Source organism: Anas acuta, chromosome 18 (assembly GCF_963932015.1).
Source record: "Anas acuta chromosome 18, bAnaAcu1.1, whole genome shotgun sequence".
NCBI lineage: Eukaryota > Metazoa > Chordata > Aves > Anseriformes > Anatidae > Anas > Anas acuta.
In genome coordinates this window covers 2,961,132-2,987,515 of record NC_088996.1, presented here as the reverse complement: position 1 = coordinate 2,987,515, position 26,384 = coordinate 2,961,132, and the positions used below count along the sequence as shown (strand labels likewise).

The 26,384-nt window shown below is 46.0% G+C and overlaps 2 protein-coding genes across 2 annotated transcripts in view; one reads left to right on the top strand and one right to left on the bottom strand.

Moving 5' to 3' along the window:
* ARHGAP44 (Rho GTPase activating protein 44) overlaps window positions 1-26,384 on the top strand; it is a 288,621-nt gene that overhangs the window by 35,335 nt on the left and 226,902 nt on the right. The window lies entirely within an intron of this gene.
* On the bottom strand, window positions 4,008-25,116 carry CFAP52 (cilia and flagella associated protein 52). The gene is made up of 14 exons (XM_068655195.1): window positions 25,017-25,116; window positions 23,410-23,609; window positions 22,599-22,735; window positions 21,860-21,988; window positions 20,710-20,809; window positions 20,128-20,241; window positions 12,750-12,850; window positions 11,881-12,051; window positions 9,783-9,931; window positions 9,016-9,161; window positions 6,480-6,631; window positions 5,776-5,878; window positions 5,412-5,523; window positions 4,008-4,615 (listed from the first exon to the last, which is right to left on the bottom strand). Exons 1-14 carry the CDS (start codon window positions 25,078-25,080, stop codon window positions 4,440-4,442), a joined length of 1,854 nt encoding a protein of 617 aa, XP_068511296.1. The 5' UTR covers window positions 25,081-25,116; the 3' UTR covers window positions 4,008-4,439.

The following is a 26,384-nucleotide window of genomic DNA, read 5'->3' as shown; positions in this document are numbered from 1 at the left end:
TGGCTTAAGGCAGACGGGGAAAGCTTCCTCCTGCAGGAGACACCTCGCTCCAATTAAATTATAGATAGCAAGCTAAGTTATTTAGCAGCCACATGAAAGATGCATGGGTGCTGCCTTTTTGGGAGCAGAGGCACAGCAGCGAGGCAGGTGAACGCCACCGGTCCGGGGAGCTCGCAGCCGAGGAACGTGCTCCTGCAGCGTGCAACACAAAAGGTCAGCGGCAACTTCGTGCTGCCCCTGGGCTGCTCGAGCTCACACTTTGTTTGCAATTTTGCTTTGTTTGTCATGAATATGTATGGTCCCAAGGGGCTGCTCTGGGTAGGTGTCTTTGGGTTATTTTTCCCCATTGTCCCCTGTGAAGGTGGAAGCCGAGATCCCTGCTGCAGGCACTGGAAGGGGCGTACAGAAGACGTGAGCCCTGTTACAGCAGCCACAAGCCAAGGATTCGGGTGAGAACCAGCCTCCAGCCACAGGCACTCACATCCCTCTGGATTCTCCAGGGTGAACAAAATCAGCGTGCAGAGCCCCGCACGTCCATCCCCATGTTTTCGTAACCTGGAACCTCAGTTTTTGCAGGGGGCTGGGAAAGCCCTGGCTTTTTGGGGACGGAGTGATTTGGGGTGAGGAGCAGCGCCCCACCACGCTCCGGGTGTGTGTGACAGGCAGGTCAGAGCACACCCAGCTGCTCCTCCTGGGCTGCGTTAGCCTAAGGAGTCCCTTGGCAGCCTACAGAGTGCTTCTGGAGTAGAGCAATGACTTTGCCCTGCAATCTCCATCACTCTTTGCACACGTGGGGGTGTGGAACTGGGTGATCTTTAGGGTCCCTTCCAACCCAAACGATTCCATGCTCCTGCCATCCTCTGGTTCTGTGTCTGCCCTGTGACTTCTCTTGGCCAGGTCTGTGCCAGCTGAACTCCCAGGGACTTGCTGCCCGCCTGCTGCAGGGACGTGGGGCAGCCTGGGGCTGGGCTCCCCCCGCTCCCAGCATTGGGGGACTCACCTCCAGCCAGCAGACACCCCGAGGCACCGAGCAATGCACAAATCAACAAACTCCGCAAAGTTATTTCAATGCCAGTGTGTTAAAAAAACCTACTAAAAGGCTTTTGTGCCAGGGCAGAGCAAGACAACAACAACGTGAGCCCTTCTGCAGGCTGCAAGCCAGCACGCCACAAAGTCCCCCACGGAGGGGGGAATGGCAGCCTGGGGGCCAAATTGCTGGTGGCAAGGAGCTCCCAGCACAGCATCACGCTGTGAGTTCGTGCCACACAGCCAGGAACCCAGGTCTCCCTTCCCTCGGCTCCATGCCATAAAGCCGAGGATCAGTTTCACCCACCCAAAGAGCCACCTGCTCCTGGAGCAGGCATCACACAGCTCTCAATTTTTTTTTTTTCCCCCTATTAAAAAAAAGCCATTTCCAAAAGCCAGGACATGCCCAATTTTCACTGCCCCTCACTTCACCCCCTCTCCCCCAGGAGCACAGTTTGGCTCCATCACCCAGGCAGTGCACAGCACGCCCGTGCTGCTCGCGCAGGCTGCGCTGCCGTAGCCTGTCTGCTGCTGTCTTGCCACTTGCTGCTGCTCCTCCTGGGAATTCGGGGAGATACACGGGGAGAGACGTGTGTGCAAACACGGCTTGCAGCAGCGACACCTCGTTGCTCTTGTTGATGTGACGGGAGCAGCAGCACCTCCCTCTGCCTGGCAGTGCTGCCCTCCTTACGGCTGGCTCCGGGCAGAGCCTCGGAGGGCTCCGTTAGGAACAGGGCTGCTCCTCGTGACTAATGCCAGCGTAATGAGTAATTCACGTTGAGGCACAATTTGCCTGCCGTCAGGCAAGCGCCTAATGGGGAAACGTGCGACTGCAGCTCACGCTTTCCAAATAGAGCCTGACTTCTGATGGAGGAGAGGCACGGGTTGCTCTGCCTCTCGGCTGCTCGGCATTATTCATGTAGGTCACATCCATTTGTAAAGCTCCAGGGGCTCCCCAGGGACCCCAGCTGTGTGGGTGAGGAGCGTGCACTGCTCTTAGCACTGCTGGGAGATGTGCGGGGGGGGCAAGGAGCGCTGCTGAGCTGCCTGGAAAGCTGAAGAGCTTATGAGAGCCTGGCTGAGCCCCCACTGCCCATCTTTTCCAAGTACAGCCACATACTCTGAGGTCACAGAGCTGCCCACAGCCAGCCTGAATGCCCTGAACACGGTTATCACCTCTGAAGTACAGCGTGGGGGTCCTGCCCCAGGGATCCTCTACCCCTGCAGCTGCAAAGACACCACAGCATGGCTTCCTCGGGGGGCACCAGGTCAGGGTGTACAGCAGCACGGTGCTGTGCTGCCATCGCATGCCGAACACCGCTGCGGGCAGTGACCTGCGCTGGGTTGCTGTGCTGCAGCGCGTGAACTTGGTCAGTGTCCGTGCTTATGATTTGGGCTGGCTTCAATACGTTGATGCCCCTTCACTCTGAAAAGAAAAAGGTGCAGGACAGGACTTCTCCATGTCTCTGCTCACAGCTTTCCCACCTGTAAGCTGCCAGTAGCAGACACACAGCCCGAGCCTCCTTGGTGCTGGTAACAAAACGTGGTTACCCTCAGCGTGTCAGCTCCCGTCTGCCAGAGTCAGCAGATGACTGTGGCCAGACAAGTCTGGAAAGCCCATCTCATTTTGCTGCCTCCCAGCTGAGAAGAACCAGATAACACAGGAGGCTTTGGTCCTTACGCCGCGGACCAGCCGCACAGAAACAGGATCTTGGCGCCCTGCCGGGTACTTGGCTCGTGCTCCTGCCCATATCGACAGGTTTGGTGCAACCTGAGGGGAAGGGAATTGCTTTGCTGGAGTAAGGCTGCTGGAGAGGTTTCTGCATCTCGAGCCCTTCCCCTCCAGGTACACGGGGAGCTGGCGGTGCCCTGAGCCCTGTCCCAGCTGGGCTGCCCCAGGCTGACGGTGTTGGGGGCTTGGGGATCCGGCACCACGCTGCCCGTGCTGCCCTGGGCCAGCAGAGAGGAGCTGCTCTTCGGGGCTGCCCGGGGAGCTCTCACACACAGTTTCTGTTTGTATTGTCCTACACAAGCACGAATGTTTCGCCTGTCCGTCCCACATTCCAGCGGTTTGATCCTGCCTTCCAAACCACAGTGAGCACTGCTGCAGAGCTTGTAAAACCTGCCGGAGTGTTTATTGCTGCACAGCAGCGAGCCTTGAATCCAAAGAAAAAGAGGAAGGAATGACTTAATTCCTTTGCTCAAGACTCCGTTAATAACAGCTGAGATATTTCAACCAGAAGGAATATGACTTGCATGGTGTTTGATGGGCAACACGTGCAGATACCCCCAGAGCTGGTCTAAAAGGATGTGCTGTGAGCAGTAATCATTTCCAGTGGCACATAAAGAATAACAAGCAATCATCCCGTAAAATGCCTATCCCCCATTGCATACCAAAACAGCTCTCCTACCAGTCCAGGTGTGGCAGTATCTAAACGACACGGCCTTTAAATCATCAGCTTAGTTAACTGTCTCTAAGCGTTAACATTAGGAATACAACATTTTGCTACGATTTCAATTTATGTCAGAATTCGCAGTGCCTGCAGGAGAAATATTTACTTCACTTGCATCACTTCACAGACTGGCTGCCTACGCTGATCTTTAAACAAACAGTATCTCGAGAGCTGTTGGCTATAATGCCAGACGTGATACCAGATACTCATTCTCGGACAGAATACATATTTTGTGCTATTTGGAGCCTGTTTGAAAAATTAGGGCAATGATGGGGAATTTGTATGTGTCCAGCTGGAGACATCCAGGCATTTCTAGAAACGATTGCGCTCTCACTTTTAAAAATCAGGCCTCTGAACAGAGTTTTAGATTGGACACTGCAAATGAAGAAGCCCAAAAGACCTGGCATTCCTTGGAGAACATTGATTTAAACGCTTGAGTCAAAAGAGCCTCCTAGTTAAACACTTGAGTTGGAGCTGAGGGCTTTCTCCTTAATCAACACCCGACAAATTAAAATGAACACAGAAGACTGAATTTACACAACAAGTTATTCATTAAAGAAAGGGACAGAAGGGGGCAGGGAAGAACAAGAGAGAGAGCACACAAATGAGCAGTCACACAAGCAAGAATAGGCTAAGAGACTGCCAGAAAAGGTGGCAGTAACAAAACACCAGTGTTACAACAGCCGGGATGATTTTCAGAAGTGATGAATACTTCCACTCCAAACTAAGAGGAAGAGGAAATTCTTAGCCCCCCCGAAAAAAAAAAATAAAAAAAAATCAGACCTATTCATTCAGTGCTAAAAAGGACATCTGGAGGATCTGGTAAATTCATACCAGAGAGTAGAAAAATGGTTCTCTCCTCTAACAGTACAAATGCTTTAAAACAACCTTATCTGTAAGCAGAAAGGACCTTTAGGATGGGCCAAGGAAGAAGCAGCCCAGCAGCTCCTGTGCCAGCTGTTAGGGAAAGTCTGGGTATTTCCAGAGCAGGATGGCACCATCTGCACTCACACTCACGATGTACTTGTTCCCAGGGCAGATCTTGAGACGGGTGATGTTGCCGCTGTGGCCCACTCCAACATGAGTCACTGTACCCTCCTTGTAGTCCCACATTTTCACCAGATGGTCATCACCACCTGCAGCGGGCACAAAGGAAGAACAAACGATTACACAGAGTTCTGCTGCTTTTTGTTCCCAGCTGACAGGCAGGGGAATACTTTGGCATTCATTTAATGCAGGAAGGGTGGGATACACTGTCTTGAGCATTATGGCAAAGCCCACTTCTGCTCAGCTGAAGCAGAGTCAGCGGCTGGTAGAGGACTCAGGACCTGCACCAGCAGCACCAGTAAGCTATGGCCTGCAGCTGGTACCAGAGCTGAGAGCCTTCAAAAGGCTCTTAGCCAGCGCTGGCTTACTGGGTTAATCTAAAACCTGGTGCTGACACAAAGCCTGCTGTTGTACCTACAGTCAATAAACATACAAATACAGTACCATGGCTCCTCTACGCTAGCGCTAGGCTCCCAGAAGAGATGTCATGGCGATGGGGAACGTGTGAGCCTGAGGCTGGATGAAGCCTGGAGCCACACACGCTTGCAAACTAACAGAGAGCCAAGCTTCTGGAGGAGGACACCTGAACAAATCATCCAAGTGCACCGTGAACATGATGGAACTACATGAGGAGCAGGGCAAGGTGCAACCCTGTACTCGCCTGGGGACATCTGAACCTCGTCTTAACCTTTAAATTACACCTTGCAAGACTGAACCATAACATCTGCCAAGTCTGAATCACAGCCTTTTCCAAAGTATTTTTATTTAGTGATTCATGTTATTTTGCCTTTTAGCTGACCTTCCTTTTATTTTTTTCTTTCTTTACTGAGACCCTTGCCTTGCTCTTCCTGGTCTCCTCTTTCCTAGTTTCATCCACCCACTCACCTGTGACAAAGTACGCCCCATCTGATGTGATGTCCATCCCATTGATGGAGCCCGACAGCGAGCCTTCCAAATCTCTGATCGCAGAGCCATCAAACACTTCCCAGTATGCAATCTAGAGAGCAGACCAGAGATGAGAGCTCAGTTTTACATAAATAGCACAAAGATTTCAGCGCTGTCCTGCAACACAAACTTCTATCAAAGTATGGGAGCTCCTTCACAAGCCCCTGCTTGTATGGGAAGCCTTCCCTAGGTCGCATGGCCTGGCTTTACCAAGGCCTTGTGTGATTCTGGCTGTTTGAAATGTCTGTAACCAGACTTTGTGTTCTAGGATTACTGCCAACAGAATTCCTGGAGTTTTGCTTACCCTTCTGTCTGTCCCACTGGTGATTAGCTGATACTCTTCAGGATGGTAACACACACATTTGAACAATGTGTTGGCTAGAATCATTTGTTTTCTTACAGAACGCCTGCAAAACACCCCAAAACAGGATAGAACAATAAGGTCAAAAATCAAATTTTGACTTCCTGAACTCTCTCCACCTGTGCTATACATCAGATATCTCCTTCTAGTTGGATACTTTCAGGTACTGGTCCAACTTTAGGATTTCATGAAGCCAGTTTAGGCTCATCGGTTCCATTTCCTATCACAGCTGCCTTGTAGGACTTTTGATCTGCCATCACATGAAAAAAAGATTTTTAGTCCAGAATGCTACACACTACACAAGAATATTGTTACCCCTATGACAGTACAGAAAATCTGCAATAGATGGACCAGAGTCATACAGTGCTGGAAGACAGAGCTGGCTGGAAGGAAATCATTCGCTCCATCCCCTTGCCTGATACACAATTTGATCCGACTAAACAGCTTGGGATCAACGCTTGTCTGAACTTTTCTGAAAAGTTTCCAGCGTTGGAGCTTCTGCTTTTCCTGACTTGACTGTTCTTTCTAGTAATTTTCATTTTCTAAGGCTTTTTTTCCTCTTCCTCCTCACCACATTGTGGTAGGACACACTGACCCAGCAGCGACCAGCGCTTTAAACATGTTGCAGTACTCATCTGTCTCCTTACACAATATCCCAGATGATGCACGTTCCATCGAGGCTGGCTGTGACACACTCTTGGTCATTCTTCTTAAGCTTAATGCAAGACACGGTAGATATGTGCTCCTTCAGAACTGCTTCCAGTTTGCGAGTCTTCTCACCAATTGCCCAGATCCTCACCTGAAAATCAGCAGCAAACATCAGCTTTAAGTGCCTGGTTCTGAGCTCAGCAGGATGCCCAAGGCTTTCCTAAACTCTGCACTTCCCTTATAACTTGTATGGCAACTGAATCTCAATGGACTGTCACTATTTTTCCATGAGTTACTCATGCAGCTGACTCATAAAATTGAGCTGGGTTCATAGAATCACAGAATGGCTCGGGGTGGAAGGGATTTTAAAGATCGTCCAGTTCCAAGCCCCTGCCATGGGCAGGGATGCCACCCCTTGGTCATCAGGTTGGCCAAGGCCCCATCCAGCCTGGCCTTGAACACCAGGGATGGGGCACCCACAGCTTCTCTGGGCAACCTGTGCCAGGGCCTCACTACCCTTACAGTGAAAAACTTCTTCCTAATGTGTAATCTAAATCTATCCTCTAGATAGATTCCTGAGAGTGTAATCCAGTTGGTTTGGGAATTCCTGACCATTAACCCTAAAATAATGTTTTGGTGAGCCCACACCCTCTCATGTTTCAGTGTACTTGTATCTCAGTCAGGAATAAGCACCTAGTCCATGATATATTTCTGGCAGTGCTTTAAAGATCAAAGAGCAAGGCTTCTGAAATCACATTTAAAAAAGCTACCTGCTATTTGTGGTACTTATAATGCTAGTAAATACAAAACAGCTCTTTACATCTTTGATGTATGTGCCTGAGAGCACCTCTTTTCCCAGAGAGGGTCAAGGCAGAAATCTTTCTGCTTTGAGGACTTGATTCTTCACACCTTGCATTTACTGTCCCACTAGTGCCAAGCTTCATGCTATCAGCTTGCGTTTACGTTCCACTAAGGTCAAACGCTGGTGCAGATTTAGTAATTTAGACGCTGGGATCAAAAGCAGAGTGCTGACCTTCCGTGTTTTCAAGCCTGATGCCGAGTTACCCATGGGATCTGGATGTCCAATTCCTGCTGGCTACATGACCGGAGCATCCAGACCCCTTAAGAAGCCCTGAATGTCACAGCTTTCAGGCGATTGACTCTGACAGAACCATTAGCATTTCAGAACACCTCTTTGTGTTTTGAATGAATGCTGCAAGTGCTCCCCGCAGTTCTCATTTCTGCTTAACCAACCTTCTAGCTTTAATTCTGTCTCAGCTGTCTTTTTCAATTCAGAGATCAACTAACCGCAGCCTGTGCCATTCCGTGTGTTCATATGGAATCTAGGTCTCCTATCTCCTGCATCCTCTAGCGCTAATCATCCAAGGTACTTAGCTGTTCTTTTATTAGTGAAGGGTTGAAGTGGCTCATCATCTCTAACGTCTTTATGCCGTTAGACAAGGCAGTGCTGCTGCTACCACTCTACGGGAGAGCTGAGGCACAGAATGATTCTGAAAGATGGTTCATTGATTAGGATATTAGCCTGAGATTTGGAAGACCCAAGTTCAATGCCTCACTCTTCAAGACTTCCTGTGCAATCTTCAGCATGGCACACTGAACACCACCATCAGGGTACACAAACAAAGCAGAAGAGCAGATAAATCCGTCAGGATACACTTAAATGTCTGGTTCTGAGTGCTTGCCAGACTGTACAGAGGAAGTCCAAAGGAAAGTAAGAAATTGAACATGAGCCAAGTCTAACTGCTTATTTTTAATACAAATCATATAAACAAAGTGTGTTTAAATGATTTAAAAATTATGAAAAAATACAGCAGTCTCTTTTTCAGATTGGAAGAGGCTACAATTAAATGCAGTGCATGGAGTAGCCAAAGTACACGGTATTAGTTTTGTATTGCTGGAAGAAAATTATTGAAGTGCACAAGTATGATGCCTAAAACATGTTTCCTGATTTGTGTTATGTGCATTGGAACATTTTCATAAATGTATTATAAGCCAAATTATTAGTCTTCTATTAATATCACCACTGAAACCAGATATTACCAACCCAGAAAATTACTAAATTGCCCACAGAAAATATAACCACAGAAAGTGAATTTCATGCTATTAAATTAATTCATACAGGTCACATTGGACACAACTAGGACTTCCAAAGCAATGACAGGAAGAAAATCTGTGTGAGAGCACAGTCAGACACAGGTTTGCAAACAATGACAAATGCAGATAAGCCAAATATAGGGGAAGAGACACGAACAAAGAGGAGGATTAAGAGCATGTTCTACATCAGAAGGATTTTCCTAGACTAACATGCCAGAAGAAAATGGAGCATTGTTTCATATTATACCCTCTGAGAACAAGAGCTCTGCATATATCAAAGGCTAATATTTTCAGACTCAGTCCTCTGCTCAAGTGGAAGCTAAGAATAGCTCACTCTCTGACTAAGCAGTTACAGACAATTTTCCCAGGTCCTGTGATGAGAGCACAAAGCTGCTCTGGATTTTTAAAGCAAAATATTACCTGCCCTTCACCTCCTCCACTAACGATCCTTTTACAGTCATTTGTAGCAGCAATTGCTGTCACTCCCAAACTATGGGCATTGTTAATCACATACATTAGCCGTCCAGTCTCTGGCATGAAGGCACGGATTTTTCCATCGTTCCAAGCTGATGAATATAAAGAAACAGATTATCCAGGCGCAGAGACTTTCCTCAAGCTATTGCTTTCCTTTCTGGTCCAAATTAACCATTTCTTATTAACTTCCTTTATACTACACAGTCCCACATAAACTATTAAAAATTAATTCCTTTTTGGTTCTGGCTGTGGACAAATTAGTTTTGTAACAGTGGAGGGACAGGACAGCATTGCTGCTCTAGAGCTGTGGTAGGTCCTGTGTAGGCAACTTGCACATGGCAATGACCAGCAAATTTACATGAAAATTGGTTTATGTACATCATAGGTTAATCTGTTCCATATGCCAGGGTTAATATTTTAGAATTAAGTCTTCTGAGTAAGACTGAACTGAGTTCTGAACTGCTGGAATTCACATCCCAGGCAAGGTCTCAAAATCTCGCCTTCCATGTAACACCATAACTGCAGCCCCAAGGTACCCGGTGCTGGCAGCAGAGCCCGTTGGACCAGCTGCAAGCAAAGGGGCCTGTGGGTCACAGCAATGAACTGGAACTATTCCCAGGTTAAACCTTTCTTCATTCTAATACACTGATAACATTTATTAGATTCAGCAGCACTTACAGAACGGACTCACATGGGCCTGGGCTGCCCGGTACCTGAAATGATGCTCTTGCCATCCTTCATGAACTCTACGGCATAGCAGGTCATGTTGGGGATGACAATCCGCAGCAGCTCCCTGTTTTCTGGGGTGTGCCACACACGAATGTCATTTTTGGAGCAGGTGGCAAACAAGTCAGAAGTTCCCCTGGGGAATTCAGAGAGAAGAGCTAACGAGAGGAGGCAGAGAGCAAAAAGCTTCTGTCTCAGATCTTAAACCATCCTTTAAAGCTCATCTGTTTCTAATGTACAGCTGTGATCTTTTCAGTAGGGATCACCATGGTTAAGACTGAAAGACCTTTATTAGAACAATTCCCCTGGTTAGGTTTCTATGCAAAGATTAATTTTAAGGAACAGGTATATTAAACTAAAATAACTCTTCCTGCTTTAGGTGAAGTTTATTTCCCATATTCAATCTCTAGAAATCTTCTATTGTTGCACCTAATAGAGAGAGAAGTGAGTGCTGAGGTGCTGACTGCTGAGGTTTAACATCAGGGACTAACAACAGCCGTGTATTATAAGGATGTCATTTTTGATCTTGCTTACTGGATGGTTCCTATTCAACGCTGCTGAAGGCAACAGAGAAAATGGTAAAAGCCTGTTCATAATATACTTTGTATACACATGTGAATAAAAAAGACCTTCTGCAATGTTACAAAAGCCATGGGACCAAATACTTTGAAATAAGCTCTTAAAGTATATCAATAAACAAGCAAACAAAAGGAGACATGAGGGCATGTTTTTATACCACCACCACTTTCTGCAGGATGAGATTAACCCTATCTGGCAGAAAATGCTACATTCATTATGCATGAGGACAACCAAACCACGTCTCCCCTGGATATGACAGAGTGAAATCTAGAGAGGTGCCACATCCTTTTGCTCAACATCTCCATCAACACCTGGAAAGACAAACCAGTACAGGGGAAACTGGCCCAAAAAAAGCATAGCCTCTTCCAAGCCAAGCTTGTGCAGGTGCTTTATAAAGCAGAACAATGTCAGCACTTCAAGTGTTCTGAAATAAGCCAGAACAGGGAAATTAAGTCTGTATTTCCAAGTCAGTGATATGCGCTGTTCAAGAGCAGTTAACATATAAAGAGTTTAAAATATGCATGTAAGGATGTAGCCCTGTAGCCCTTACAATCATCCCTAAATCCAGCTCACCCAAATACCTCTGTGACGCAGATGTGCAAGGTGGGTATATTAGTGTCAGATTACTCTAAAGCTCCAAATGATTTACTCATTAAATTGGAAGGATGTGGATTTTTCAGGCTGGTGACAAGCAGGGACGAGGACATTTTGCACTCCCTGTTAATACCCTGCACTCTTTGTTGTATCTCAGTAAGATTTGATACTTTGTGCTGTGTCAAGAAGCAATGCAACAACAACATGTCAAATATCAAAACTTCCTTCAGGATCAAACTGCCATTCTCTGTTGGGGGAGGAAACAGTGGATCCTTTGTTTTTCATAAGAACATCATGATTCTACTGTACAGAAAGGGGGGATGTTTGCTGTGTGTTCACAAGACAAATGCAGACAGAAGACACACCACAAGCCTATAATTTAATATAGCATGCCATACTGTCAAACGTGAAATTCTAAGTGAGGCTGAGACCCAAAAAGCCTCTCTGAACAGCTACGTTAGTCAGGTTTCAGCTGATGTTCCACATGGGTAGAAAAGCAGACACCTCTACAAACCCTAGCAGCAAAAGGACATACAAAAGCAGATTTTTGAGATTTGCACTAATGGCAGACTAACATTGCCCAGGTCTCACAGCACCAACCATAGGACAAAGGGGGGAGGGGGGGAGTTTGCCACCACTGCTGTTACCCCAAAATAAACAATTATAGCCCCTTAATTTAGAATTCTTCCTGTAGGTCAATGATTTTTCCAATTCTCAAACAGAACTGCTGCCTTTTGTACTTGCGCAGTCGCTCACTGTCACTCTTGTGCTTCACTGGTAGGTGCCAACACTGCCCATATAGATCACCCCCTCGGGATGTTAATAATCTCGGGGTTCCCGATCACTGAAAGGTGTTACACGGGTGTCCTGGCTTCATCGCCAGCCAAAAGCATCCCAGTCAGTTATACTCACACAGGAAAAACGATGTCGTTAACAGCTTCGTTATGACAGGCAGCAATCAGCTCCTCTTTAAAGGCAGTGTAGTTAATTTGATACATCTGGCACATGTCTGTCCCCACAAAGAACTGGTGCCCCTCGCCTCTGCATGTCAGGGAAGTGACACCACCTTGAACTTGAATCCTCCTGTCAAGAGAAAGCAAAATCTATTCTTGCTTATGTGCAATTAAATATCCCATATTCAAGAATGTTTCCATACACTTTAGATCTTTTGGGAACACTTTAAGTTGTACAAAGCTAAGCTTTCAGAACTGCACCCCTAAGCTGGCTATTCGAATGATGCAAAATGACTGTCTGCAAGCCCAATTTCCAAATCACCCACTGAAGAGTGAAGCCTGCAGCTTCCCATTCCATATGCAGAAAAAAAGCCTTGCAAGGACTCCAGCACTTTGAGACGTGCCTATAAAATTAGCGAGAGCACTCCTTTACAGTCCCATGTCCTCCAACAAATGTTTTTTAAACGGCAAATATTAATCTTCCTCAGGTGGCGTAAAACATAATTTTACTGACTTAACAGAACTGTCTCAGTTTATACCAATTTGGGATCTAAATCCTAATGCCCCAAAGGAAACACTGGTCATTTAAAATTAATTATGAGAAGGGCAATGTACTTTTGTGCAGAAGCATACACTAATTTTCAATCTGCTTCAAATTCATTATGCTAGAACCATCCTGTCTATTTTAACAACATCTATTTTATTTACAGGATTGAAAAACTGATTTATTTGGATTATGCCATGCCATAGAAGTGATTAGTTCTTGCACCCTGAGCCTTAGGGGGAAGCATCACCTCTACCCTCCGACTCTCCCACCTACAAACTCACTTCATTGCTTTGTAGTTTGACCCTTTACAGAGCGCCACAATCCCTTCTCCGGTGCCGACTATTAAATCTCCCGTCTTCAGCAAAATCAAAGCTGTGATTCCCTAGGAGAAAACAGGATTAAAACTCAATTGGATGGAAGAAGAGTATCTGTATCGATGCAGCCACGCTGAATAGCACAGTGGAGTGTTTAGCGTGCTCCCTGTGGTGGTGCTCATGCCACTCAAATGTGCCTTTATCAGTATTCTTTGGCTGACCTGAGCTAAAAGTGGTTCTCTAGAGGGAAAAGGAAGAAAAGAGTTATTAATTACAAGCATATATGAACATCTACGATACAAGTGTTTAAAGTGCAAGTAGATAACAGCAATATCAACCCCTCAGGGCAGCTGGGACCACGTATGTGCCTATGCATCCTTACCTTGTTCCAGCAAGCACTACACGCATTTTGTGTCAGTGCCTCCACTTTGCCTTCCACTGGTTCTTTATCTATCAGATGTGAAAACAACAGAAGATAAAACTCAGCCAAAGCATCCTTTTGTAAGACTGCTTTTAGGACAGATCCTCTCTGTCCCCTCTCTGTCTGAAGTATCCAATCCCATTGCCTGCATGCTAATAAAATACACTTGTCACAGAAAAGCTTTGGAAATTAGTCAGCCCATCAGCACAGGTTTCTGCTATTTACTAAGATGAGTAAACCAACAGGAGATGAGCCATTAGGAAAGGCAGAAATGCTTTTCAGTGGCTAAAGTGCCAGACTACAGCCAGAAGAAAATCAATCCTCAGCCTTACTACAAAATTTCCAGAATTAGAAAAGTCAGTCTCTGCTCTGTTCTGCTGCCTGTCAAGTAATGGTAGCCTCCTGTATACAAGACAACAGATGAATTCTTGAAAATCTCTGACGCTCCAGAATTGGCTGCAAGAGGAGTGAAACTACATCTGTGGGGGTCAAATCACTCAGAACATTCCCAATAGCTTGGGGGAGCAAATGCATGACTGAAATGGAAAAAAGAAAAAGAGGAAAGAAAACAAAGGAGCTTTATGCAGTCAAAACTGGGACTGAAAACTACCTTTTATCGCAAAGCAAGCATGTACAAGAGGCGCTTCCACTCTCACCAGGAGAGCAGGAAACCATTGCCACCAGTTGTTCTGGATCAGGCCAGCTCCAGGCTCCAGTGACGTGGGGGGATTCTGCTCAGCACGGCACGATGAGTTGCGATATCAACTCCAACAGCAGTTGCTGTGACCTAAGTTTAGAAGCTCTATTGCCAGCTGTTGTGATAGTACCAGCAGTTTTTTTGTGATAGTACCAGCAAAATTAAACACTTGTGGAGTGTTTAAAAAAATGTATGCCAGAAAGTGTTAATTTTCTGTTGTGGAAAGGACTGAAACTCTACGGAAGGTGACAGAGGAAGCCGAGACAAAAGAAAATAGAATTGACATCTGAGCTGTTTAGAGTTGGATGCTATTAGAAAGGATGCTGCAAAAGCCACAGAATCTGCTGAATTTGGAAAAATTACTTTGGTTCAGTTATCCAACCAAACAGGAACAGCTCATTTTTTTAAATTCTCACTCGTTCTTTTTGGAGAAAAAGAAAACAAAATATAACTGCCTAGAATAGATTAATTCCTTGCTCTGTGTTTGTTTGTTTTGTTTGTGTCCAGCAGCTCAGCAGTAATAACACAACTGAGTGAAGTATTTCCAGCCATTCGGCTCTTCGCACCTGCCTGCGCTGTGGGTTAAGGACTACTTAACCTTAAGACCAAATAAACATGGATTACAGGGGGAAAAAAAGTTGAAAATTATTATTTTTTTTATTTATAATCTAATCTAGCTGTATTTCTTCATTAGTCTAATTCCACCAGTAGCATATCCCAGTCTCCTGTAATATCAGCACTGAATAACAGGAAAAGCACTGAAAAACGCTGCACCCACAGAGGATTTGATGCTATGCTAGCACAACACCACCAGGCAGGGAGCTAGGTTTTATGCAAATATTCTTAGCAACGCCACAAGAAGAAAGGGATATTTTTTATTAATTAAAATTATCAGAACTGTTTCTAAACAGTGTTTTGCAAAATTTCCTAGAAGGTGTTGGCAGCATTTTATGAGTCCCTTGTTACCACAGGCCTGTCAACTTTCTCCTGATCTACTATTTCATTTTTTTTTCCTGGTAGAGACTGCCATCTCAGATGACCCTTGGGTTTAGCATTATGGCAGGTGGCAGAATTAGAAATCAAGCCAATGACAATATAGTTTACCTGATGACAGTTCCCTGCTATTTGCTAATAAATTAGGGTTTTCACACTGCTCTGAGTTTTTCAAGGCATTGTCTTCAGTTCTTCCAATCTGTGAGGGGAGCAGATATACTTAAGGAAAAAATAAAGAAACACCTTGAATTGATCAGAATTCATTGCTGACCAGCGTTTGCTTTCGGCCTGAATTTAATATTCATACTTCTTCCTTGTCCAGTCTGTTCTTTCAATCACCATGAACAAGCAGCTCTGGGAGTTGCACTTGTTCATGGAGTCAGGCAGTTCTTAGTAACGATGCCATGAATGCTCTGTGTTATGATACTAACAGTCCTTCTGCAGATGAAATGCAGAGGTTAACACAGGAGGTTAAAAATACCACCATTCATTATTTACTTCTTACAAAAAGAAACCACTGCTTTGAAAAGCGATTATAAATAAGGCACAAATCCAGCCTTCCCCTTCCCGGCTCACCCCTGCAGGGATTCTTGCTCTTTGTCCTGTTCTGATCTCTTGCAAAGTTCCCCACTGCTCTCTGAACTCTTCCAGCACACCTCGTTTAAATACTTTGTTTACAATGCAAAACACCCTCCTAATTCTGAACAGCCATCTGCAGTGGTACATCCCACTTTGCATCTGAATGGCTGCCTTATAGCTCCTCGAGCCTGCGATGGGAATAAAATTAATTTTGCTGTTCACTCCAGTATTTATAGACATCACAGAAACGCACTTGGTTTCATTTAGATGATGAACAAGTTGCTTCACACTAGCGAAGTGCCACTCCTCTTCAAAACAGAAACAAAGAAATCTTCAGATCACGTCTGTATAATAAACACATTCTTATTTATCAAAAGAAAGTTCCTCTAAGGTCGACCAAAGCTGTTTTCAATAAACAACTTCTCCTGACCCAGGCAGTATCTGAAGTCATTGAAATTTCTCTGAAGTCATGCTTGTCATGGGGTCGCCACAGATTCCAGGCTCAGAGTTTCATGGTATGCCACTGGCTCATAATTCCTGGTGTCACTGAGGAACAAGGCTTGCAGAGGTACAAGAGAAGTCCTGAACATGCATCTTTTCAGACAGAACTGCAGCGAAGTGTTGAGGATGGCTCCACAGGGGGAGGCAGGGCAGCTCACGCCTGCAGGGAGCAGGGGGACACCCGGTCGGGTCGGGAGGGTCTGTGCCCATCCCAGGTGACAACGTGGTCTGGGGCAGCCTTGGAGCCTTGCTCCAAGGGGCAGGGCTCACCCCTGAGACAAGCAACGTGGCAGCTTTGCTTCGTACTGCGAGGGAAGTAAGATTTTTTTTGGTACAAGAAGTACTACATGCCACAGATAAAGATACAAAAGATGCCTCGTAAAATACGCACAGCTCTGCAAAAAAACACCCATCACGTCTCCTAGGGTGAGCAACATGATGTACTACATTTTGTAAAAACAAGGATGCGTATACTTCTGTTTTGATAAACGCTGTGTTTTTTACTTAAAAAAAAATACCTGCAAAATACTCTTCTAGTATTGAAGGATGTGCTACAATTGGAAACTTCTGTCATAAAACATTAGATTCTATTTCTGTTCCGAGACTTGCTGACAGCCTAGTGACAACATATTATTTGTGTGCAGGGATGTGCATCGGGTGGGTGGAGGAGGAATCGCAGTACAAAGCTAGAAAGGGAGAACTGGAGAGTGTGAGAGCGGAGCTGAGAGCAGCTGGAGATAAAGAGGCACCAGCACATTCTCACTGACTGCAACAATACAGGTTTGCACGGACTGTGATGAATGTCCCATTTCAGGCGTACAGAAACCGCACTGGTGAGAGTCAGGGAAGAGAGCAGAAGGAAACGATCATTTTGAGCAAGAGGGCAAAGGAAGAGATTGGATGGAAATAACAAATAGTCTCTCCAATGTGCATGTCTTCCTGCCTCTCCCTCCTCCCAGAGTAACCAGTGGTACTCTTAAGTGGCTGTCGCTACTTAACACTAATAAAACAAAATTTAAGTCACATTATTGCCTACCGGATCAGGTCTCATCCACAAGGCTGGCAGAGAGCTGTGACACCCCCTTCTGGAGCTTCCCCCTAGCATCTGGTCAGTCTCTTGCACAGCAGAAGGTCCCCTTTTTCTTCAGCTTTGTGCTATCAGAAGCAATGCCAGCTGAAGGCAGTGATTCTCCAACGCTCCTCACAGCCTGGATAGGACTGTGGTCTGGCCTTGAGACTCTGCTTTTCACTCAGAGGCCCAAGGCTCTCCTTCAACTCCCAAATTGCACGGCATCATGCTAATGACCCTATTTGATAGCTTCTTTAGTAACAATCTCAAAAGCATGTTTACTGTGAAGGTTTGTTTCAAACACACTTGGTGCCTTTGCCTCACTGCAGAGGGCAAGGGAGTTCAGGACCTCAAGTGGTTTCATCCAGGTGCTCCAGGAGAGGCACATGTAATGCCAGACACAGGAGTCAAAGCATGCCAGCATTTAAAAGAGGGGATATTCAATTTTCAAGACTTGAGCATAAAAAAATGCAGAGATCAGCCAGGACATGGGTCCCATGTGGATGCAAGACACTGCAGGATGACTGCTGAGGACGACAGTAACAGCATACAGTACAGGTACACCCACAAGAGTTCTTATCAACATTACAAATTGTAAGTCTGCTGATTATTTATCAGGAAAGCAAAATACGTACATTCTTGTTTCCTAATATGTACACAGAATTAAAATACTTACATACAATGCGAGTGATAAAAACAAATATAGTAACTTCTCCAACAATCTAAAATAGATAAATATTGAAATATATTTTTTAAAATCTCAGTGGCTCCAAGTTATCCCAGAGATGTGGGCATGCATTTGTAATGCAAGAAACTCTGCACTGTACATGGGCATGAATGTGGTTTTTATGTACGTGTGTTGGTACAGGCAATGTTCAGGAGATTTGGAAAAACAAGTCCAGAGTAGCTTTTAATTTGGGGTTTACTGATGATTTTTTCCTCACAGTTTTTGTCAATCTTGTGTTTGCTCTCAAATAATAATGTCTGCTTCTTTCTAGGAAAGTTTCCCCGTAGCATCCATAGCAGTACTTCAGTACTTCCATCTGTATTGCTTCCCTCACTGCTCACTGATTTTCATGGTTTCTAATAGAATCATAAAATACAACCTCACAGAAGAAGATTTTTCAGGGAAGTGTTTGAATTTTTTAAGAGTTTGAATTTTTCAAGTACTACCCCCTCCACTGGCTATAAACCAAGAAGCTCAAAGAAGTCATTTAACAGCAACAAACAAAGAGAAATCAAGAGCAAGTGTTCTAGCTGTTCCTGTTTGTTTATGATTACAGCTCCCTGCAAGCAGAAGTCTCAAACAATGGAAGGCCAAAAGCTCCTTGTTCAGCAGACACTCCTGTCTGGGGATCGTTATACTAAGACCCAGGAGTCCCAATTACAGACAAACAGAACTACTTTAAAGGAGCTTTGAGGTTAGGAAGCTGAGCACTCAGAAGTTAAAGTAACAGAACCAGTGTGCACTGCTCAACCTTGTTTTGTCCCACTTGTGCATAAGCATTATAATAAACTCTTTAATTATATCATCTAAACTATCTTTTTCAGTAATACCTCTGCTTCATCAGCGGGGAAGCTGGAGCTACTACAGACATCAGTCAGGATGGGTATAATATAATAACGTGATGAGAGAACACACATTTTTGTAATGAACAAAAAATCCAACAGATCATGTCTTGACTGAACAGCCATAATGTGGTCCAGAAGAACTAAATTCTATGTAGCAGCCTCCGCCAGAATTCTTGTGATGCTGAGCAAGTCGTTTAATAGATTTTTCCAAGCACTAGTTAATTGTCTGCTCCTCAGGTGCCAACACAGACTCTGGGGACTGACATTCAAAAGTATGGGTCACTGGAATCTGTGAATAAGGTCAATTGGACCTATGTCTGAAAACATAAAAAAGCTATATAATATCAAATACTATGGGAAAAGAGTAGGGATCAAACCTCTCAAAATGGGTGCCAAAAATAAGCATTTTTTGTGCTTTAATTTCTGTGTGCTTTAGTGCAAGATTAGTGCCACAGAAACCTCACCAAAGCCTAGTGGGACTCACCAAATCTCACTACTCTGATCCCACCAAAGCTAACTATTCAAACCTAGTTTTGAAGTCAGCACCCAGTAAGGCAAGCCTGAGGTATATATTATCCTCACTGCTTACTGCTTTAAAGTTTTGGATACTTGGTTATTAACTAAATGCCATGATCAGGAGAGTCCCCTGAGCAGACCAGCACCACAGGACCACAGAGCAGCTTGGCGTTGGGAGGAACCACTGGAGCTCGTCCAGTGCAGCCCTCTCCTGCTCAAAGCAGGGTCAATGACAGCACTAAGAATTGGAAATAAAAAATACAGAGAAAGAACAAATTCTGTTTTACAGATTGTTACACAAGCCACTGACAGCCCTGGAACACTCAGCTCTGCCACACGATTTCATCTCTGAAGTTAGGGGGGGTAACTGAAACCAAGCTATGTTATCAGACCCAGCAAAAATGAAACAGGTTTTTCTTGTGAATTCTCACTGTACTTCCAATACAAAGAAGCACGCTGCCTCTTTCAGCTGTGCTCTTAGCAGTTTATGAGGCTCTGCTGTAAATAATATCTGCCAAAAATTACCCTGCTGCAGGTGTTTTTTCAGCTGAATCCATTCTTGATCCACTCTTAACCTACAGGCAATTCTGCTGGCACAAACGGGGGGACAATAAACTGCAGTAATAGCACAGTATGCACCTATGATCTCAGGAGTCTTTGGTTTCATTACAGGAACCACATAAACAAGGCACAGCCTATTCTTTTCTCCCCTCATCTTTCATCTCTTCAGTTTAGTTTTATTCTGGTCCTTGCTCCCTTCCAGCTGTGAATCCTCATTGTGCTCCCATTCTGGTTTCTCAAAGACTTGTGGTATTCTCTTCCCAGTGCTCCAACCTGAACAGCCACCGTGTCACACACATCCACACCTCTTGTCCTCCCTGATGCAGGTTAGTTTGTGAAAAAGCTTTGTAATGATTCTCCAGGAGGTTGCCCTAATTCCAGTCACCAATAAAGAGGAGGATAAGGAAAAAATTCAAGTCACAGAGCTGCTACTTACCAAGCTAAACTTCTCTTTAGGCCCATACTCCGTCATCAGCTTGTTGTTTGTGTTCACTTTCAGGATATCACCACTTGATGTGCCAGCGTAAAAATAGTTATCGTCATCTGCTATCTACACGAAAGTGTTAAAAAAAAAAGAGAACACAGTCCAGATACTGAGCCATTTGTCCCAACTCTAGCACTGTACTGGATAAATAGCTTTATTTAAGTGAATTGCCAGGATTTACTCAAAGGGCACATAGCCAGTGCTTTTAGCCCATTGCACACAAAGATCCGTAACGCCGCTCAATGTACAATGTTTTCCAACCAATTCTAAGTAATACTTTGAAGGAAAAGGGGAATTCTCTGGGTGCTAAAACCTCTGACTAAAATACAAGCTGCTTCTTTTCAGAAGCATCCAAAACAGTTTTCCCAGGATAAAGAAACGATGGGAAACCACCTGTCAGGAGCCAACATTTAGCAATTTCATTGCCATCCTGAAGTTACAATTGGCATTTTTAGCATTACTAGAAAAGCTCATGGTCTTTTCTAGTCTGTTGGGAATTACTTAATTCAGCCAAATCATTTGTCTAAACCTTACCTTAAGACTTGTGATCACTCTTCTCAGTTGCCCTGTCTGGCATTCAGTTGGTCGGATTTTTCTGTTTGGTAGATCCAGTTCCCACACTCGAATGGTCCCACTGCAAGAAAGTATATAGCAGGATCAAATTCATACTTGGTACTGCACTCAGAAATATCCCTGTTCTTTCAGTACTAGAAGAATGAAAGAGTCTTTATGAGGTCATATTATCATGAAATTTTTATAAGGAGGAAAAAGAACAGAATCAGAGAGGCCAGGAATAAGTCTTTGTCTTTTCTGCTGTCTCTTATGGTAACTTTTTTCCAGATAAATCAAAAATCTCAAAGGTTCAGCAGAAATATACACTAGGATTATGGGAGGGTATGTTACAACCTAGACACTTAATTCCCCAAAGAGATAATACACCGTGGGAATCCAGTTTCTTAGAACAGGAAATGAGCAATACAGGACACTTTCAACTATTTTCTAGCACAGTTTGATTGACAGCTAGGAACCAACAGAACATCTTCATGCACAGTCACCCCTACATTTTGCAAAGTGTTAAAAATGCAAAGACCAGCATTTATAAGTGCGACTGCAGCCAAAACCATGCAAACCCTTCCCTGATTTAAAGGGAGATGCAGCTCCTCAGCAGGTTTAAGCGTCAGGCTAGATATACGGGGGCTGTCTCAGACGCATGTAAAATGTGACTTTTTGGATCAACTTTTGTTACAAGTCAGGGACCGATTGTACATTACATCTGTTGAGGATAGGAGATGATCCAACAACTTGCAGGATACCATTGTTTCTGCACTAATGAGGCATTGTTCGGAGCCGCTCACTGACTGCTATTGTTACACAAACACTGGGAACTAAATATTTTAAGCATTGCAAGGGGAATACTGAATACAAAATCCTGCTATCATGAACAGAAGTGGTGCGTGCTAGTCCCTGCGTGCTGCTTTCAAAACACACTCTTAGGCAGAACAGGAAGAAACACTTTAAAAGGCAAGCTGATGGATATTCATGTGTCCATTCCGGGGAAAAAAAAAAAAAAAGCATGAGCACACTATTGTTTAACTTTCCTTGTACTTAAGTAAAGACCCTTTGTAAAAGGAGAGAAGTCTGTGTGTTCTTTTTCTCCTAAGAGTTCTTGTAAATAAAACCTTACTTTCCAGCAGTAACAAACATCTCGTCTCTGCATCTAGAGCACTCGACAATGGTTGTATTGCCCGCGCTCCGGGCCGAGGCAGGGCTCCCACAGACAGCCTCTCTCTTTAGGACGTCCCACACAACCACGCTGCAAAGGAAGGAGAGGTTTTAAATAGCTTTGCTTTTTAATGATACTTAAAAACTTACCAAAAAAAAACAAGAATAAACTTGCTTTCCTGCAGTCTGTTCCCACAAGGATAAGCAATAAAAGTCACCTCATAGATATTTTATTCGAGAAAAGCCTTAAGACAAACACATGGAATTGCAGCTTACATCCCTTGTTCCTGAAGAAGGGATATGTATTTGTGGTATTCCTCCTGCTGAGCAAGGCTCGAATTATGTCTTAGGTAGAATCTGATTTAAAATAACTTTTTATTCCACTCTTAATTCTTCAGGACAGTATGTTAAATCAGCTAACAGTGCAGTTGACATACTGCTGGGTGACAAAAAAACTTCAGAATTAGCTGCTCCCTTTGTTTTCCCCTGCCCTGCTCTCTAGGGTACCAATCCAACTTCCATCAGACAGGATGGGATGCTGAATGCTTCCATCAGACAGAACGGGATGCTCTAAAGAAAGATGTCAAGAAGGGGAAAGCATCGGATTGCCAGAAGAGGGAGGAGTGAGTACTCCCTAAGCAGCCTTCCTCAATGCCATACAAATGGTCAGGAGTTATGCATCAAGAAGGGGAAATGCTTACCTGCCATCGTCCTGGCCTCCCAGTGACACAAGATAAAGTTCGTTTGGAGAGAACGCTAGTCCTTCAATTTTACCCTTATGAAGGGACAGCCGAGCAAGTAACTCCTTCTTCCAAAAATTCCACAAAATGATGTCTGCCTGCAGGCCAAAGCAGAAGAGGTCCAAGTCAGAGCATCAGCTGTAACATGCTGAAGTGCTCTGGCAGGAAGTAAACTTTTGTTAGAAGCAAAAAGCTGAAGGTCAGCTTCTTTCCAGCCCAGTGTGGTATGGGAGGAATATGCTTCAGACCAAGTGCTGCACAAAACATTTCAACTTAGTTGCTAATTCCACCTTAGTTGCTGTGTTTCATTTCAGAATCAAAATTTACTGATTACACTGGAAGAGTATTTGACTTAGATTTTAAAATACTGAAAACCCTAATACTTGATTCCTTCCTACTGCCTCAGAATCTTTTCAAATAGGCACTAAAAAATTAAACCATAAAGAATTTTAAATATAACATAATTTATTAATTAACGTCTAATGGGATTTAGGCTGGCACATGTCCACAACATTTTTGATAAAAAGAATTGGGACTAAGAAATCTCTCAACCTAGTTACCCTAATCCTTGGGGAAATGCTTAATGCTCCACCAAAATATAAAGGCACACCCAGCAACAGAGTAGCCACAACTCCCTGTTCTCTGCAGTGTCCCCCACTATGGGCATCTGTTTTCTAATAAAATTAAAAATAAGCAAGCGTTCCCCCTGCTTGGCAGGCCAACTCCATGCTTCTGGTCAATATTACACGGTTAAACATTGAGCATCACCCACCTTGAAGCCCATGAAGGTGACTTGTCCAGAGGCCACGAACGTACCGCTCCTTGAGACAACGATGCAGGAGACGTTGTTGGTGTGGCCGTGCAAGAACGCCTGCTTCTTGCTGGCCAACTCTTGAATAACCACGGTACATCCCAGCGGGTAGAGAAGGTGCTCCTTGTTCGGGTGGCAGATCAGGCCAAATGGGATATGACCTACAAAAGCAAGGAAGTGAAAGAGACGCTGACTACCAACAGTCTGGGACTCAGGCAAATTCAACACCTTCACGCTGGTGGACTTCCTGATTTTGTTTCCCAAGAGAAACCCTTATTGCTGAAGGTTTACTCCTCAAGGAGGGCAAAAATGAGAGGCTTCCAGCTCCCACCCAAAGCCACCCGACATAACAATCCTCTATACAATTCAGGGGTCACCTTTACTAATTTTGGGCTGTGCTTCCTACCAATAACAGGAGATTTAGCTGTCCCCGAGGTCTGAGCCTTTCACCACAGCAGGTTCTCCAGGCGCACCTGCTGACTTATGAAGGTCACATCGCCAGTTCACCGTGCCCTGACCTGCCTCAGGTAGCTGCACATTTCCCAGGAAGCTGGGCACTCAGTGAGGACCCATTACCGACCCCATCACCGAGTCATGGGGTTGTTTATGGCTGTGTTTTGTGCAACCTGACTTGGTTTTATTTTGAAATGAAGCTCGTCTCATTCTGGTAAGCTGGGTAACTGGAAATAAACAGACAGTGAATCCTGCAATTCAGTCAGACCCTGCCTGTTCTGCAACCCTTCTCTCTGAACTCTTGCCCTGCTGTCGGGGATGTCACGAGTGGTTCCACTCTCAGCCAGGTGCAGGGCACCCCACACACCCACTGCCCCGGGCCTGGCACCATCACCACAGCCCCATAGTCCAGCCATGACCCATGGTGGCCCCTCTGCACCCCAGGGTGCCCTAAACCTGCCCACATACATCCCAAGCCCCTCACCTGCCCCACAGTGTCCTGTCTGCCCCTAAACCTGCCTGCACCATGTCCCATGGACCCCAGGTGCCCTGTAGAGTCCCCCACACCCCCTCAGGTGCCCTATGGCCCCTCCAGCCGTCCTCACAGTACCCCATAGCCCCTCAGCTGTCCCCATGGCTCCTTACCATGGCTCCTCCTTATAGGCCCTCCAGCTGTCCCCATGTTACACAGTAAGTCCCCGTTACCCCTAAAGTGTCCCACAGCCCCTCCAGTGTCCCCACAGTGCCCCATAGGCCCCCTCAGCTGCCCCCATAGTTCGCTATAGCCCCTCCAGTTACCCCACGGTGCCCCACAGCCCCTCCAGTTGTCTCCACAGTGCCCTATACCCCCCCCAGCTGCCCCCATAGTTCTCTATAGCCCATGCAGTTGTCCCGATGGTGCCCCATAAGTCCCAATTGCCCCCATAGCTCCCCATAGCCCCTCCAGTTGCCCCCATAGCTCCCTATCGCCCCCCCAACTGCCCCCATAGCTCCCCATAGCCCCTCCAGCTGCCCCCACGGTGCCCCCCAAGCCCTTACCAGCTGCCCCCTCGCTTCCCCCAGCCCCAGACCACCCCCTCCCCGGGCACCCCGCAGCCCTCAGGCGGCCCCGGTACCGTTGAATCCGATGGCCGCCCGCAGCTCCAGCCCCGCCGCCTCCCTGCCCTCGGGCGCCGCCATCGCCTCACGCCGGAGCCGCGGCCGCCATGGCAACGGCACCGGGCAGGGCCCGGCAGGGCAGGGCCGGGCTCCACGGGGAGATCGCGGCCCCTCGGGGGGATCCCGGTCCCTTGGGTGGATCCCGGTCCCTCGAGGGGATCCCGGCCCCTCGGGCAGCCCCGGGGCCACCCAGCTGCTCCCTCCCGCTCCCCATTTCCAGCCGCAGTGCCCGGGTGCTGTCACCTCCAGGGTTCAGTCACCCCAAGCCGTGCCTGGCAAGCACAGAACGATCCCGAGAGATCAAAGCACTGGGAGCAGCTGGTGGGATCCCTGCTCCAGCAGGGGCACCCCAAGCACCTCACACAGGACAGCACCCAGGCTCCCAATATCTCCGGAGGAGACCGCACAGCCCCTCCGGGCAGCCTGTGCCAGTGCTTGGGCACCTGTAAAGTTGGTGGTGCCGCTCATCCGTCCCCGTGTTTGTCCTGGGCCACCAAGCAGCCATCAGAGAGCAGCAGTTTGCTCCCCGCTGACCTTACTGCAGTCGAGTGCCAGCACAATGCAGATAAAAGACCTCTTTATATCCCATTACAAGTCCCCTGAGCTTCCAGGCCCCTCTGCTCTCTCTGCATGTTATTTTTTTTTTTTTCTTTAATTCTCTAAGAGTTTTGAACTTTACACGGTAATGGAATAAAGTGTAGAGAAGAAAGTACTCTAGCGTCATTTTAAAAAACGGCAAAGACACTCGTCAGATGACAGGCAGTGAATGTAAAAAGCACGCTGCCTCCCATCGTGATTTACAGCTGGGAGCAGCAGGCACCTCAGGTATCGGCACGCACAGCGTCACAGGGACTCGCAGGCTTTTCCACTGCATCCAATACCCCTGTGTCCCACACAGAACGATCCCAGTCGCTGGTATTTTAATACGTTGGACAGGACCTTCTTGCCCTTTACAAGAGAGACGGTGAAGCCTGAGCCAGCAGCTGCTGAGAGGCCAGACTGCATTGCGAAGGAAGGGCTTTGGGTTTGCAGGCATCGTGTGCGTCCTGTGCATCTCTGGGTGCAGGGGGAAAACTGCTTTGTGGAAGGAAAGAGGGACTCCCAAGGGCAACTTTGTGCTGGACAGAAAGCAGTCTGGTCCATGATCACAGAAAGCAAGAAATACTGAGGAACAATTAGCAGAGCTCCTTAAATCAAGGGCGAGAGCAGCTCTGCTGTGTTTCATTTGAGCTCTGTGAGCAAAGGCAGGTGCGGGGCAGCAGGGACCTGCACCTCACCTCGTTGTCTTACCAGGATACATAACGAAGGCTACAAGCAATTCCTAA